Genomic DNA, 13,461 nt, shown 5'->3' with positions numbered 1-13,461 from the left:
AGGCGCGGCGGGGACGGGGGGACGGTGGCAGCGGGGGAGATGTGGCCCCCGTGGCGGGGTGGCCCGTCCCCAGCCGCAGCTTGGGCGCCTCGGGGACAGCATGTGGTATCGCAGGGGTCTCGGGGCCACGGCTCTGTGTGAGAATGCAGGAGGCTGCCTTTGACACCAGCGCAGGCTCCATACCAAGAAGCTCCTGGAGCACCCCTGGAACGTGGCCCTGGGGACAGCTGAGCCCTCAGCCGGGCTTGACTGCCACCATCTCACACAAAGTGCTCCTCTCACTGTCACCTTGAAGCCTGGAAGTCATGGGGGGGACACCCACACTCTTCCCACCCATCCTCCGTGCCCCATGGGGAAGACGGGCATCCCTGTCATCTCCTGTGCTGCTTCTGTGCTCCCTGGGTGCCACCGTGTCCCAGTGATGCCCCATGTCTGGGGTCCCCTCTCCCCACTGCTGCACCCCCTGAGCAGCTCTGCAGGGAGGTCACAGGTTGTGTTTTTGTGGCCTGAGCCATGACGGGGGCAGAGGAGGCAGAGATGGGGTGGGTGGTGCAGGGGGTGGTGCAAGAGTGAGGAGGAGGAGGAGGGACAAGTGGAATGCACAGAAAAAAGAGGGGAGAAAAATTCGCAGAAAGAGCTGCGTGTCCTTGAGTAGACCCCCATGTTCTGTTGTGTTTGACGCGCTCCACGAGTAGGAAACCAAGGGGTGCTGTCCTGGGAGAGCAGAATCATGATGGAGCCCTGGGCACCTGGGGGAACCAGTGCCACCGGTGGGCAGAGGAGAGGGGGAGAACCCAGGAAAAACGGGGCAGCTGGTGTGTGGCACCCCGGTACCTCCCACATTGCTCCTTCTTCAGGGAAGCATCCTCGTCCTGATCCTGCTCCATGGTGTGGCATCCATCCTACACCAACCAGCCCACAGCCCTCTCTGCCCCATGCCAGGAACACCCCAAAGCCCGGACCTGACTAGGTCCAGGGCCCACCTGCCCCACAGGTCCCATGGATGGGCAATGGAGCTGTTCTCTCCCCTTCCCACACCCGCTGGGGTCCAGCACAACACAGGGCTCCCCATGTTTGGGTCCTGGTCATGCTCTTACCGGTACATTGTTCATGGGCAAGTTGTGGAGGGAGATGACCCCTCTCATGCCAGAAGAGGGTCCCCACTTTGGGGGCAGCTGCGTGGTCAGTTATTCCCCGCTGCTCCGGTCACAGCACTCTGCCTGCCATGGGGTGCCGTGGCCAGGGTCCCACGACACGTTCCCCAGGGACTGGGCTAGCTGGGTCTAGAACAGGCCAATGGGGTGAACATTCAAGACAACGTGGCCAACTTGAAGGCTAGCAGCTATTGCAGGAGGTCCGTGGTGGAGCGAGCTTTGTGGTGATGTTGGGCAGACCTGCTGGCTGCTCTGCGGGCTGAGCAGCCAGCGGGAGCGGGGTGCTGCCACCAGCTCATGTCACAGCCTGTGCTTGGTGACCTCCACTTCCATGCAGCAGCCCTGGCTCAGAGACCCCAACGCCCTCCTGCTGGAAGGCCCCACGAGTCCATAGCATGCTGGGGCACGTTGCCTGGGGTCCTTGTAAAGACGAGAAAGCAGCGAGGTGCTCTGTTTCATGATGCTCAGCAGAGCCGCGGGCCCACACCAGGTCTTAGATGGGCAAGGCTGGAGAGCCCATGGGGCTGGAAGGCCAGGCTGACCCCAGCCCCACGGGCTCTCCTGGCTAGCGAGCGAAAGACGCAGACCTGGTGGCCTTGCTTCTTTCCTTTCCGTTGTCGGGAGTTTTAAAAATGGATTCTGCTCTGCAGCCCTGCAGAATGGTCCCTCAGGAGTGCCAGAGAGACAGGCTGGCACCATGGAGCCAAGACAGCCCTGGGAAGCTTCCACCCCACTCTGAACGTCCTAGCGCCCACCATCACCCGAGCTGCACAGCCTCTCCGCGGCACATCATCCCCACCGCCCCAGGAGGAGATGCATGTGTTCCCCATAGGCAGCTCCTGCAACTCGAGTAGCACTGGCAGAGCTGACGTGTCCATCCATCGCAGCCACCCACGATACTGCAACCCCACAGACGCCATGTGAGATGCATAAACCACACAGACACCTCCGAGCCGGCACATTGCGTACAGACACGTATCGAGGTGCACAGGTCCCTTAGCCCCCCGCATCGCCAGCCCCCGCAGAGCCACACTGCCAGCCCCAGGCACAGCTGACACACGTCCCACGGCACCGCCCCGCCAGGGCCGGCGCTGGCGGTGCTGGAGCCCCGCGGCCGTGGGGATGGTGCCAGAGCTGGGCGAGAACCGAGGGGCTGCCTGGAAAAGGTCACCTTTTCAGTGAAGGATCAGCTGTCCCAAAGCCAAACGCTTCTTGGCTGAGAAAGAGCCTAGTTTTTGGCCCAAAAGAATCAAAAGTAGGTCAAAGACAACTTTTTTTTTTCTTTTTTTTCTTTTTTTTTTTTTTTGCCTAAAGGGAAGTTGATATTTTCTACAGCAAGATCACATTTAGCTGGAATCCTAATTTTTAATTGAAAAAAAAAAACAACACAACAACAAACCAAAATTCTTCCAGAAAATCTTCCACCAGCCAGGGACTACCATATGAGCCCAGTTAGGTTGAAGTCATTTTTAAAGACATTAAGTCCTTGTCTATATTTTCTTCCTGGTTGTCATTTAAAGTTTTTGGTGCCTTCACTTCACTTCCATACCTTAACATGTTTGAGTCTCTTCTACAGTTAATATTGATTAATTTCTTGGCTTTATAATGTTTGGTTTGGGGATTATTGCACCATCCCTGTAACATAATTTACCCTAAATTACTGATATGTGCTTCTAGCATTAGTCCTACTTTAACATAGTTTTGATATGACCGTTTTCTTGCTTTTTTTCCTTTTCCTTTTTTATTTTAATTTTAATTTTTAGTATTAAAAATTGCATGCATGAACTTTACACAAAAAAAAAAAAGTAAATGAGAATGTTACCCTGTGATAACTCTGTGATTGGAGGAGATATGCTTTCAAATCAAAAGCCATGCTCTTGTATTTTAATTTTTCTGGCCAGATTGCCCATTTCGCTTGGTTGTTTTAGCGTTTCCCACCCCAAGAGCTGTGCAGAGAGGCCAGAAGGCCCCAGCCTGCCCTGCTACACCACCACAGCAGCCACACGTGCACCAAGGCACACACACACAGGCACACTCCGCTTCTTCCACCCCCCTCGCATCAGGCAGGATGTTTACCAAAGGACCTTTCTTCTACCCATTCATTTTTGTATCTCCAGTTCCTCCTTCTCCTCCACCAGTGAGTCACCAGCCTCTCCCCTTTCCCAGTCACCTCCTTGCTGCGGGAGTCAAGCCCCATCCCATGAGCACGCACCTCCCGGCAGCTCTGCCACGGAAACATTGCATTTAGCCGGAACCCAAATTTTTCACCAGGAGGGGGTGGCTGCACCCGATTTTGGGAGAGAGGGGTGTTTTTTGGTGGGCTGATGAATAGCCACAAAAAGCTCCCCCCCAGGGCGGCAGAGTGACACCAGGATGGCCTCGGCTGCTCTCTGTGCCGATGGGTGATGGCCGAGCTGTTGCCCCTTAGCAAAGGAAGGCCATGGCCAGGAATTCCCAGAGGCTCCATTGGAATCTTAGCCAGTGCCCTGAGTGGCAGAATGACCCCATGAGAGGCTCCCTGGGTGTCAGCACATCCCCAGCATGGCACCGGAGAGGCGGGAGCACGCTGGCTCCCGGCCCTGCCCCAGCAGCTCCCACCCAGGGGTCCTGGGGAAGCACGAAGCTGGGCTGGGCAGGGCAGCCCCAAGGACCCCAAGCAAGGCTCGGGGGACCCCAGCCCTGGCCTGGCAGGAGGCAGGGTGCGCAGCACACAGGGTAGCCACAGTGCCAGAGCTGCCGGCAGCGCCGCGGAGGCCACGGCCACCATCGACCAAAGCAGGGCGGGTGAATCCGTCACCGAGGAGCCCCCCCGGAGCCCCTCAAAACATGGGCCCTCCTGGGCAGGGCGGTGCAAGGGCTGGGAAGATGTCACTGGAGAGGGTCTGTGCTGCAGTACGTGAGACCCACAGGGACCCTTTCCTGCCCCAGCACCAGATCAGGACCCCAGAGAGCAGCGCAAGATGCTCCGGACCACCTGCTCCCACAGCAGGGCTGGACAGGGCTTCCAGGTCAGGTTTGGAGTTAGGAGAGGAGCTGGGAAAGGAAGGGAGAATGGAAGGAGGAAGGGAGGAAATAACTGCCCAGCTGTAAATTCCTGCCTGGGGAGGAAGGACTTTTATTTTCTTGCCCACTGATGGGAATTTCTGCTCTCCCCCCCACTTGCTGATGGGACTGCTGCAGGGGAGGGCTCTCCCATGGTCTCTCCCATGCCAATCCCCCCCCATCCGCAAGGAGCTCCGAACCCCAAATCCAGGCCACATCCCCAACACAGGCTGTATTTTCACATTAGCAATCAACGCCACACTTTATCACGAGTCAGCCACACCACACATCTCACCTGCATGAAAGGACAGTCACGGCAGGGTCATTCAAGCAAGGAGGTGAAATGCCCTGGCCTCAAAGCACAGCTTGATCTGGCACCAGAGAGGTGCCAAAACCCAGCCAGACCCTCCAAACACAGGTTCAGGCGTGGGCTGGGCTGATGAGTCACAGGCTTTGTTTTGTAGCCCTCCCAGAGCAGAGAGGGCCTGGCTCAGCGGGTGACGTGGCAGCCACGCTCCGCAGAAGCTGCACCACGCTCCTGGTGTCCCCTCTGCCCAGCTCCAGGGTGCTTGGAGAGTGTCTGCAACGACCTCTGCACAAGCGTGGATGGCACTGGGAAGGGGACCTCAGCCAGCAGCAGCTTTCGGGGCGTTGCATCACCCCCAAGAGATATCCTGTAGGGACGCATGGGATATGAGTAGCCGCGGGGACAAGTGCCAGAGCTGCCTAACACTTCTTTCTCCTTGTCTGTCTATTTGTGTGTTGCAGCAGTATCACCCCACCGACATCACTGGCCAGCTCAACCTCTCCGACCCCTCAGTCAGCACTGTGGTGTGACCTTCTCCCCGAGGGCCATCAGTCCTTGCCCAACACAGTAGGAAGGCACAGCCAGGACTGCCTTTCAAGGGACACTGATGGGTTCTTCCGGGTGAGATGGGAGGAAAGCATCCTTCATCCATACACAGTGACTCCATTGTAAATCTCCCTCCCTTCCTAGGCCTGCTGCCATGCTCGTGCCCCAGCAAGCACGGCAGGACCAGGACAAGGTTTGGACTTCACTGTACAGAGATTATTGCTTCCAAACAGTGCCACGATAATCAGAATTGCCACTGACTGGCTCCGTGCAAGGGGAAAGGACTGCGGAAGGCACACGGTGCCTGCTCTCCCACGGTAGCAGGGAAGAGCTGGTGCCAGACCACAAACACGTGCTCAACCTCGCAGGCTGCAGCCTTCTGAGCACACACAGCCCCTCGGACGTGTGCTCCGTGTCTCCCACCACCTGGAGGGCTCCAGCGATGTGCCCACGGTCCTGAGCAGCTGGAGCAGCCAGCTCCTGTGCGGCAGGTTGGGCACACGTCCCTGCTGTGCCGAGTGACCCTCAGGTCTGCCGCAGCGGCTGGAAGATGTGTGCTCTGCTCCTTGCAGGGGACGGACCCAATTCCCTTCCCTCCCATCGGCCCGTGGCTGTGACTCAGTCCCTGTCCGTGGTCCGGCTGCAGCAGGAGAGCTCCCGCCCTGCAGCCCTCGCCCCTGTGCTAATCCCGGTGCTCCGGAGCCCTGGAGCGCCACCAGCCAAGATCCCGGCTCCCACCTCTCCTGCACAGAAGACATCCCCAGGACCTGGCCACGGCCAGCATGTAGCACTCACACAGCAGCTCTCCTGGCCAGGAATTCTCCACGGGAAATGGCTCTGGATGGTTGCACTGACCTCTACCCCAGCTCCACACTGCCTCAGCACCAGCAATGCAAGGAGAGATGCTGCTGGCTGGTCACGGCTGGCTGCGGTGCTGCAGCGGCCGCCCAGCCTGTCTGCACTGTGGGGGCACCACGGCCAGCGCTGGCGGCTCCCCTGCCACCCTCACCTGCAGCCCAAGCTTGCCAGCAGCTCCCGCGGCAGCCCCGAAGCCCCAGCTCACGGCGCTGCATCTGCCTGAACCTGGAGACGTGGAAAGCAGATCCCAGTTCGGGAGAAGGGAACCGAACGAGCCAGGCTGACGCCGTCCCTCCCCGCACCTTCCTCCCCTCGAGCCCACACGCCCACCCTGAGCGCCCTCTCTGGGGGCTCCGACAGCGGGGCGGGGACTGGGCACCGGGGCAGCGTCTGGCACAGCCCGGCTGGGGATGAGCAGCACTGCACGGGCACGGGCAGCATCACATCCCGTCTCCTGCCAACATGGAACACCCACCTGCAACGTGGTACCGAGCCCCAGCGGCACGAACTGCCTTCTCCCTGCCCCAGGCTGCCCCCGCGGCAGGGTTCTCACATGGCAGCTGAGGTCTGGGAGCGTCGTCCCACCGACTGCTGTGGCTCCATCAAGTTCATCTAGCTCCAGCTGAGAAATCGGACCCATTCTACTTTATACGTCAATGTTACATTAATACCGAGTTTTTGCAAGAGCTCAGTAAAGTCTAGACTGGATCATGAAGTGGTTTATTCCAGAGCTGTGTGACTCTTTCTGTCTCTGCCTTCTGGCAAAGCTGGCAGGGAGCCCTGTGGTGAATCAGAGCCTCACCCAGCCCTGCTGCAGGGTCTGCAAACAGTGGAGGGACAGGAAGGGATGGAGAAACCAGCAGGGAGAAAGGCCAGGGGCTGTAGGGGAGACTGGGAGGGAAAGGGCATCCCCATTCTGGGACACCCAGGGGACAGCCAGAGTGGGGCACAGGCCTTGCAGCGAGGGGATGGGGACAGTCTGGAACTGTCCCAACACCAGCACCATGGCAGCTGGCCCTGTCCCACCTCCATCCTGGGGAACACAGTCCCCTGCCACTGCTGGGCTCCCCATCCCCTGGGGGCCAGTGTGGGGCCTGGCCAGTGAGGCCAGCCTTTGGGAACAGAGGCACAGAGAGGCTCCTGGGCTACACCAAAAGGTAAATGGTGACTCCTGGGGTGGCCTGAAAGGCACCAAGAGGAATATGGTGAGTCCTGGGATGCACACAGGGGCTCCCCAGGCTGCACCTAAAGGCACAGTGAAGCATCTGGGGCATCCTAAATACACCCTGAGGGGCCTGGGCAGCACAGGGGGCAGGACAAGGGGAGAAGGATCACCTGGATGCCCCCAGGAAGGGGATATGCAGATCTGAGGATGGCCTTGGGGAGCCTCCCAAAACACTGAGAGCACCTGTGGTCAGCCCATGCCCTGCAGAGAGCTGATCCAGAGGCTGCTCCCCCCTGGCAGAGGCAGCTTGGCACCACCTTGGGGGACTCTGAGAAAATCCAAAGTGATTCCAGGAGCAGAACTTCCTCTCATGGTCCACAGGGATGTGTTTACAACGGGTGGGTGCAGGCACCTGGAGACGGGCAAGGATGGAGCACAGCCTGCCCAGGGCAGAGCCTGGCTGAGCTGCCTCAGTGCACCCTGCAGATGCGGGGTCTCCTCCAGCAGTGGGATTCCCGGCGCAGGCTGTGGTAGAACACTATGAGGGACCCCATGAAGGTGCAGAAGAAGATGCTGGCGATGAAGGAGAAGGGTCCAATGATGAAGAAGGTGATGTACTGCTGGGAGGACAGCGAGGTCCCCTGGCATTGCCTGAAGGACTCATCCCCAAAGGCCATGATCGGATACTTGTTCAGCTGCTCCGGAACTCTGCACAGGAGCAAACTCTTCTCTGGAAGAGAAAAGCCGTGCTGGAGGGCACACACGGCAGCTGGGAAAGGCAGGTGCCAAGGACAGGGGGGATGGCAGGTCGGTGTGGGACAGATGGCACCAGGGCAGGAGGTCAGGGGCCAGGGTCACCAAGATCACCCGTGTCAGGATACGAAGAAGGAGAACTGTGAGGTTCAGGACTCACCTGAGTGGGATGGGATGGGATGGGATGGGATGGGATGGGGACAGGTTCTGGGGAACCTCACCCCCAGGCACTGACCACCCAAGCCCTCATCCAGCTGACAGCCAGGGTGCTGGGTCCTGCCTCAGCCCTGGCAGGGTGACCAGCCAGCGTGGAGCGGGCAGGGGCTTAGGGACACAGCCCTCTGGGCACTCACCTCGCACTTTCTCCCTGTTGTGGCTGAGCCAGCGCCAGAGGGGCAGGATGCCGCAGCTGCACACCCAGGGGTTGTCCTGCAGCAGAAGGGCTCGGAGCTGAGGCAAGGCGCCCAGCACCCCAGGCTCCAGCTCCCCCAGCCTGTTGCTGCCCAGGTTGAGCGTGGCCAGGCTGGTGAGGGGCAGGAAGGTCTCGGGGGTCAGCACCGTGAGGAGGTTGTGGCTGAGGTCCAGCTCCTGCAGCGCCCCGAGCCCCAGCAGCGCCTGGCCGTGGATCAGCTCCAGGCGGTTGTGGGCCAGGCTGAGCAGCCGCAGCCCCGGCAGCGCAGGGAAGGAGCGCGGCCCCAGCACGGTGATGAAGTTGTAGCCGAGCCACAGGGCGCTGGTGTTGGTCGGGAGGCTCCAGGGCACCTCGCGGAGGCCCCGCTCGCTGCAGTCCGCCTCTCCCGGGGCGCAGCGGCAGGCGGCCGGGCAGGCTGGCGAGGGCGGAGGGCACAGGAGCAGCAGCAGGGCCAGCACGGGGCCGGACACCCTCCGGCAGCCCATGGCCGCCCCCTGAGGCACAGAGGGCTCCCTGACCCGTCGTGCTGGGATTGCCCCGCGGACAGGTTCCCTAGAGCCCCGCGCCTCGCCCTGCCCCGTGCTCCCGGCTGAGCCCGGCGGGGCTGGCTGGCGGTGCTGGGCAGCGCTCGGCTCCGTGCGGCCGCTCGCATTCATTCCCCTGCTCACCCGGCTGCAAACCTGCATCGGGCTCTGCTCCCGGACCCGGTTTTCCTCGGGGTGGAGCTGCACTTTTTCCAGCAAATATTTTTGCAGTGATGCTTGCCCTGCAAGGTGTGGAACCGTGCCCATGTCCCTCCCTCCACCAGGCACCGCTCCAGCCAGGTAAGCAGCCAGTTCTGCGTGGCCTGGGATTAACTTCTTGTGTGTACTACAGGCTGGAGAGCTGGAAATTGGCAAATTCAGGTCCATCCCTAAGCCTCCATCCCCCCCCCCAGGGGCATCCCCCACAGCAAGGCAGGGGTACAGCCAGGCACAGAGGGGTGTGTGGGCCCGGGACCCCCAAAAGTGGCTGGGTTACTGGGACAACACATAAATGGGACAAAATCATATCATTTGCAGGTCCTACCTCATCTTATGTGCTGTCACACTGTGCCCAGGGGTCCTCAGTGGGGAGCTGTGCTGGTAGCCATGGCCTGCCCTGCTGAGCCCAACCCTTGGCCGAGCCCTGTGTGCCCCTGGCAGGAGACCACCAGGCATGCCAAAGTGAGGAGGGCTGGGACAAGATCTCATAGGCCACCCTCCTCCTTCCCAGAAGGGATACACGTCTGTGCGCACACAGAGGGTGACCCAGGAGCCCCCCCATGAGAAGCATGGCAAAGGTGACCTTGCTGGGCTGCAGCCACCCCGAACTGGTTTGCCCTCACTGCAGCATGGCAGTGCCAGTTCCATGGGGCTCAAAGTCTGCCCCCACCTTGTTTACACCTGCTCCGCTTCAAAGCCACTCAAAGCCCGGCCGCTGAGGGCTGGGGAGGAGTGATGTCACCTCCCAGTGCCACTGCCCCTGGCAGAGCTCAGTGGGGACTGGGGGACCAGGCAACACGGCTGGCAGCACCTCATCCCACTTCCAGCCAGAGTGGGGGCCTGGAGCAGGGACACTGTCCCCTCTCACATCCATTGGGACCCCAGTGGCCATTGTCCCGGAGGAATCCCTGTCACTCTGCCCCACAGCCAAGGCACTGGATAGGAGCAAGGCAGGGCACAGCTGCACCCCACGCCAAGGCCAGGATGTTCCCAAATCTGGGACAGAAGCAGCAGGCAGAGGGTTTATTAATAGCATCCCGAGGAGCTTTGGTTTGTTTATCTATCCTGCAGCAAACTCGGTTTGCTGCATTAATCCCCATCTGGAAATAATTCAGAGGAATCCTCCAGCCCAGCCCAGCCCCAGGGCAAGGCCACAAACCCGCTGCCATGTGGAGCTGCAGCCCCAGCTCATCCCATCCACAGCCACAGGCTGGATGGAGGCCTGCATTTTGAGGGAGCCCTGTCCCAAAGTGCCCTTCCTCCCCAGGAGATGCATTGCCCACTGCAGGGGGACACCCACGGAGGAACAAAGCAAGGGACAAGCCCCCAGAGTTGTTCTGGTGCTGGGGGGAGGCAAGGATGCAGGGGACATGGGGTGTGGGACAGGGTGCCGTGGGTTTGGTCACCCAGCACTGTTGGAAAGCTGGGACCGAGAGGTGCTGGGCTGAGCACAGAGCTGCACAGAGCCAGGCCTGGGGAAGGGATGGGCCCTTCCCACACTCTTCCCACCACCCACCGCTGAGTTTTTGGGGAGAAATAGAGATAGAGGGGAAGGTGCATTAAGACTCAGTGATAGCTTTTATCCGTTCCTCGAAGGCTTTAATTTCTTGCATGTTCCCAAGTAATTAAAGGACCAAGGCAGGACTAACATGGAATTTCTGAACCGCACCACACTTCTGTCTGCCCTGGGACCAGGTTAATTCTTCTGGGAACATCTCAGTCGGGACTTTTTTAAGGCAGGTGACACCAAGTGGCAGAATTGTGCATGAGCTCTGTGCAGGGCTGGGTGCTGTCCAGCCCTGGCCCCCAGCACAGGGAACATCCGAGCACCAGGACTGCCCAGGAGACACAAGGTCCCTGCCAGCCCTGCCAGGGAGGCACAGGCTGGGGTCCCCGCTGAGCCCTGAGGGGGTTCCTGGTGCTGGGGAATTGCAAGAGCTCATAAACCGCACGGAAAAGAGAGGCAGAAAATGGGCCCTGAGGAAAACCGCAAGATCTGCCCAGGCAACAGCAAGCCCTGCCCAAGCGCTGTTCCAGCGGCACCCTGTGCACCCCAGTGCCCCCTGTTTGGCCCCTGTTAACCCAGACCAGCTGCCTGGGCTCTTTTCCTTGCACCCTGGTGTGGGGTCAGGCAGGGGAAGCAGGGAATGGCTGGAGAAACAGCAGCAGGGCTTGTGTGTGCCTGTGAGTGAGGAAAGGGTCAGGCAGGAAAGGCCAAACCTGGCAGGAGCCACAGAGCACGAGGCCAAGCAGGAGCTTCCTGGAGCTCAGCTCTCCTCCCACGCCGGACCAATGTAGCTGGAGGTTTCCTAACAGCTCTGTCATCCTCACTTTCACCGTCCTGCTCTCCCAGTGCCAAAATTTCTCATGCAAGCGGCCAGCAGAGCAAACACTCCCAGCACAGCAGTCCGGCAGGGCAGGCCACTTCTCCCCCCACCCACCCCAGGCCAGCCCCAGGCTTGCCAAGAAACGTGACCAGGATGTGCAGCCCAGCAGGGCCCAGAGTGTCTTTCATAGACGTGGAGCTCTCAAGGTGCTGGACGCTCCCCTCGGCAGCGCCAGGCCCCTGTCCCCTGCCTGGGGGACGCTCGGTGCCACTGTCCTTGCTGCACAGGAGAACAGAGCATGAGCCAGCCCGTGCTCAGGGACCAGGGAACATCCAGACCAGGTTTCTGAGCAGTCAGCAGGGCAGATGGACAGGATGAGCGGGTGGAAGCCTACTCATCCCCTGCTGCTGCACCCCAAATCCCGACAGGATGCACAGCAAGCCCTGCCCAGGCTGATGCCCTTCCTAAGCCGCCAGCACAGCCCCACCAGTGCAGTCCAAACGCGGGTCTGAGGCATGGCATAGGTCCCCAAAAGCAGCCCCAGGCTGTCCCCGGCGCCTCAGCCGCCCTGGCAGCCCCAGCTCAGCTCTCGAAGGCCGCGGTCACCCCGCAGCACAGGCACAGCCGGCAGCAGCCGCGCCGGGGGAACAGCGCCGGGGGCAGCGGCTCTTGGCACAGCCCCGCCGGCTGCTGGGTCACCGCCCGCTCCTTGCACGAGCCCTTGGCGGGCAGCGTGGGCGGGGACCTGCCGGCCACCCGCGGGTGCTCCTTGTCCGCCTTGACGGCCAGGAAGGTGGCCAGGTCGAGGTCGAGCATGGTGACCCCGCCGCGCGGTGTGGGCGTGTTCTGGCGGCACTGCGGGCAGGGGATCCAGCGCTGCTCGTTGGTGACGGCGTCCAGGCGCTTCAGGCAGGCCTGGCAGAAGGTGTGGCCGCAGTAGAGGCGCCGCGGCAGCCGCACGCCCAGGTCGTAGGAGGAGTAGCAGATGATGCACTCGACGCGCTGGCTGCCCCGGCTCGGGGTGCGCGAGTGCGCCCCGACACACGGCCCCGCATCCTCTGCCCGGGGGCTGCCACCGGCCTGGGACATGCTGGGGAGGGGGCGAGAGGGAGCGTCAGGCCGTGGCCCACAGGGGTGGGATGTCACCTCCGAGCGCACCCGGCATGCGGGAGAGAGGGGGAGCAGTCCAAGCGGTGGTTCCCAGGAGCAGCAGGATCCCTGCCCGACATCCCTGTCCTGCCCGACATCCCTGTCTGCCCGCCCCAGGACCAGCCCGGCCTGGAAGAGCAGGATGCTGCCACTGCAGTGGGTTATCCCTGTATCTATGGGAGATGTGTTTTTCCCAGTGGGAACTCTGGCCAGACCTCAGCAGCCTGCTCAGGGTGTGGCCTGGGACTGGGAGGAACACGGGGTGAGGTGGCTGGGTGGGCCAGGAACAGCACCTGGGGACCAGGCAGTGGCACAGCCCTGCTCCTCCCCAGCCCCGGGCTGGGCTGGCACAGCTGTGGGCAGCAGGGGCTGGGCACAAAGGCTCGTGGGGAGGGGTCTGAGGGGGTCCACCCTCCTCTCAGGTGGGGTCTGGTACCCACCAGCACACTTGCAAACTTCTCCTGGAGGTCACCAAGACTCTGTTCCCTCTCCTTAGGTGACCTCCAGTGTTTTGGTGCACACAGGTACCCCTGTCCTCCCCTCCTCCCAATTCCCCCATCTCTACCTGTCCCGAGATGCTGCCCAGGGCCTCAGGGTTGGTGGCAGAAGAGCTGTGCTGTCCCGGGGGGCTGTGGCAGTCCTGTGGGGAGCATCGGGGAGCTGAGCTGCCGGCAGCTCCCCAGCCAGGTCCCTGTGGCTGCCGTTGGTAGTGGGCAGGGGCTCACCTTTCAGGGACAGATGCTATTGGATCTGCTGCAGGGAAGCCAAGCCCGGCAGATTGGGTTACAAGCACCTGGGTAACAAAGACCTCTGAAATCTAAGCCCAGGAACGGTCATTAACCATCAGCCTGTGCTTCATTAACAGAAGGAGCCGTCCCTGTGAGGCCGAGGAGCTCTGGGCTCCACCGTGGGCAGAGGGCTTGGACGTCATCCGGACCTGGGCAGCAGCAGAATCTTCCACGTTCTGGGCCACCCTTCACAGCCGAGGGCATTTGGGCAGACGTC

General features: G+C 61.1%; 3 protein-coding genes across 19 annotated transcripts in view; 1 reads left to right on the top strand and 2 right to left on the bottom strand.

The window, feature by feature from the left end:
- GRIN1 (glutamate ionotropic receptor NMDA type subunit 1) overlaps positions 1–6,630 on the top strand; it is a 38,233-nt gene extending 31,603 nt beyond the window's left edge. For 5 of the 17 annotated variants that reach the window (XM_042052168.1, XM_042052181.1, XM_042052175.1 and 2 more), the window contains one exon: positions 4,965–6,630. In XM_042052168.1, the coding sequence (XP_041908102.1) occupies positions 4,965–5,033 (69 nt within the window). In that variant the 3' untranslated portion in view covers positions 5,034–6,630. Of the gene's footprint in view, positions 1–1,804; positions 3,043–3,458; positions 4,945–4,964 lie in introns of those variants that run through there. The other 12 variants (XM_042052166.1, XM_042052167.1, XM_042052172.1 and 9 more) reach the window with 6 other exon arrangements.
- On the bottom strand, positions 6,607–8,945 carry LRRC26 (leucine rich repeat containing 26). The gene is made up of 2 exons (XM_042052185.1): positions 8,179–8,945; positions 6,607–7,802 (listed from the first exon to the last, which is right to left on the bottom strand). Exons 1-2 carry the CDS (start codon positions 8,921–8,923, stop codon positions 7,543–7,545), a joined length of 1,005 nt encoding a protein of 334 aa, XP_041908119.1. The 5' UTR covers positions 8,924–8,945; the 3' UTR covers positions 6,607–7,542.
- A 1,640-nt stretch (positions 8,946–10,585) lies between these two features.
- Positions 10,586–12,637, bottom strand: LOC121676291 (RING finger protein 224-like). The gene has a single exon (XM_042052607.1). It carries the CDS (start codon positions 12,394–12,396, stop codon positions 11,890–11,892), a length of 507 nt encoding a protein of 168 aa, XP_041908541.1. The 5' UTR covers positions 12,397–12,637; the 3' UTR covers positions 10,586–11,889.
- Between the last annotated feature and the right edge of the window lie 824 nt (positions 12,638–13,461).

This window comes from Corvus kubaryi, unplaced genomic scaffold (genome assembly GCF_017639235.1).
Source record: "Corvus kubaryi isolate FWS band 111438036 unplaced genomic scaffold, C.kubaryi_AGA036_p1.0 78, whole genome shotgun sequence".
NCBI classification, from domain to species: Eukaryota; Metazoa; Chordata; class Aves; order Passeriformes; family Corvidae; genus Corvus; species Corvus kubaryi.
Note: the sequence above shows the minus strand (reverse complement) of the source record. Positions and strands in the feature narration are given on the sequence as shown.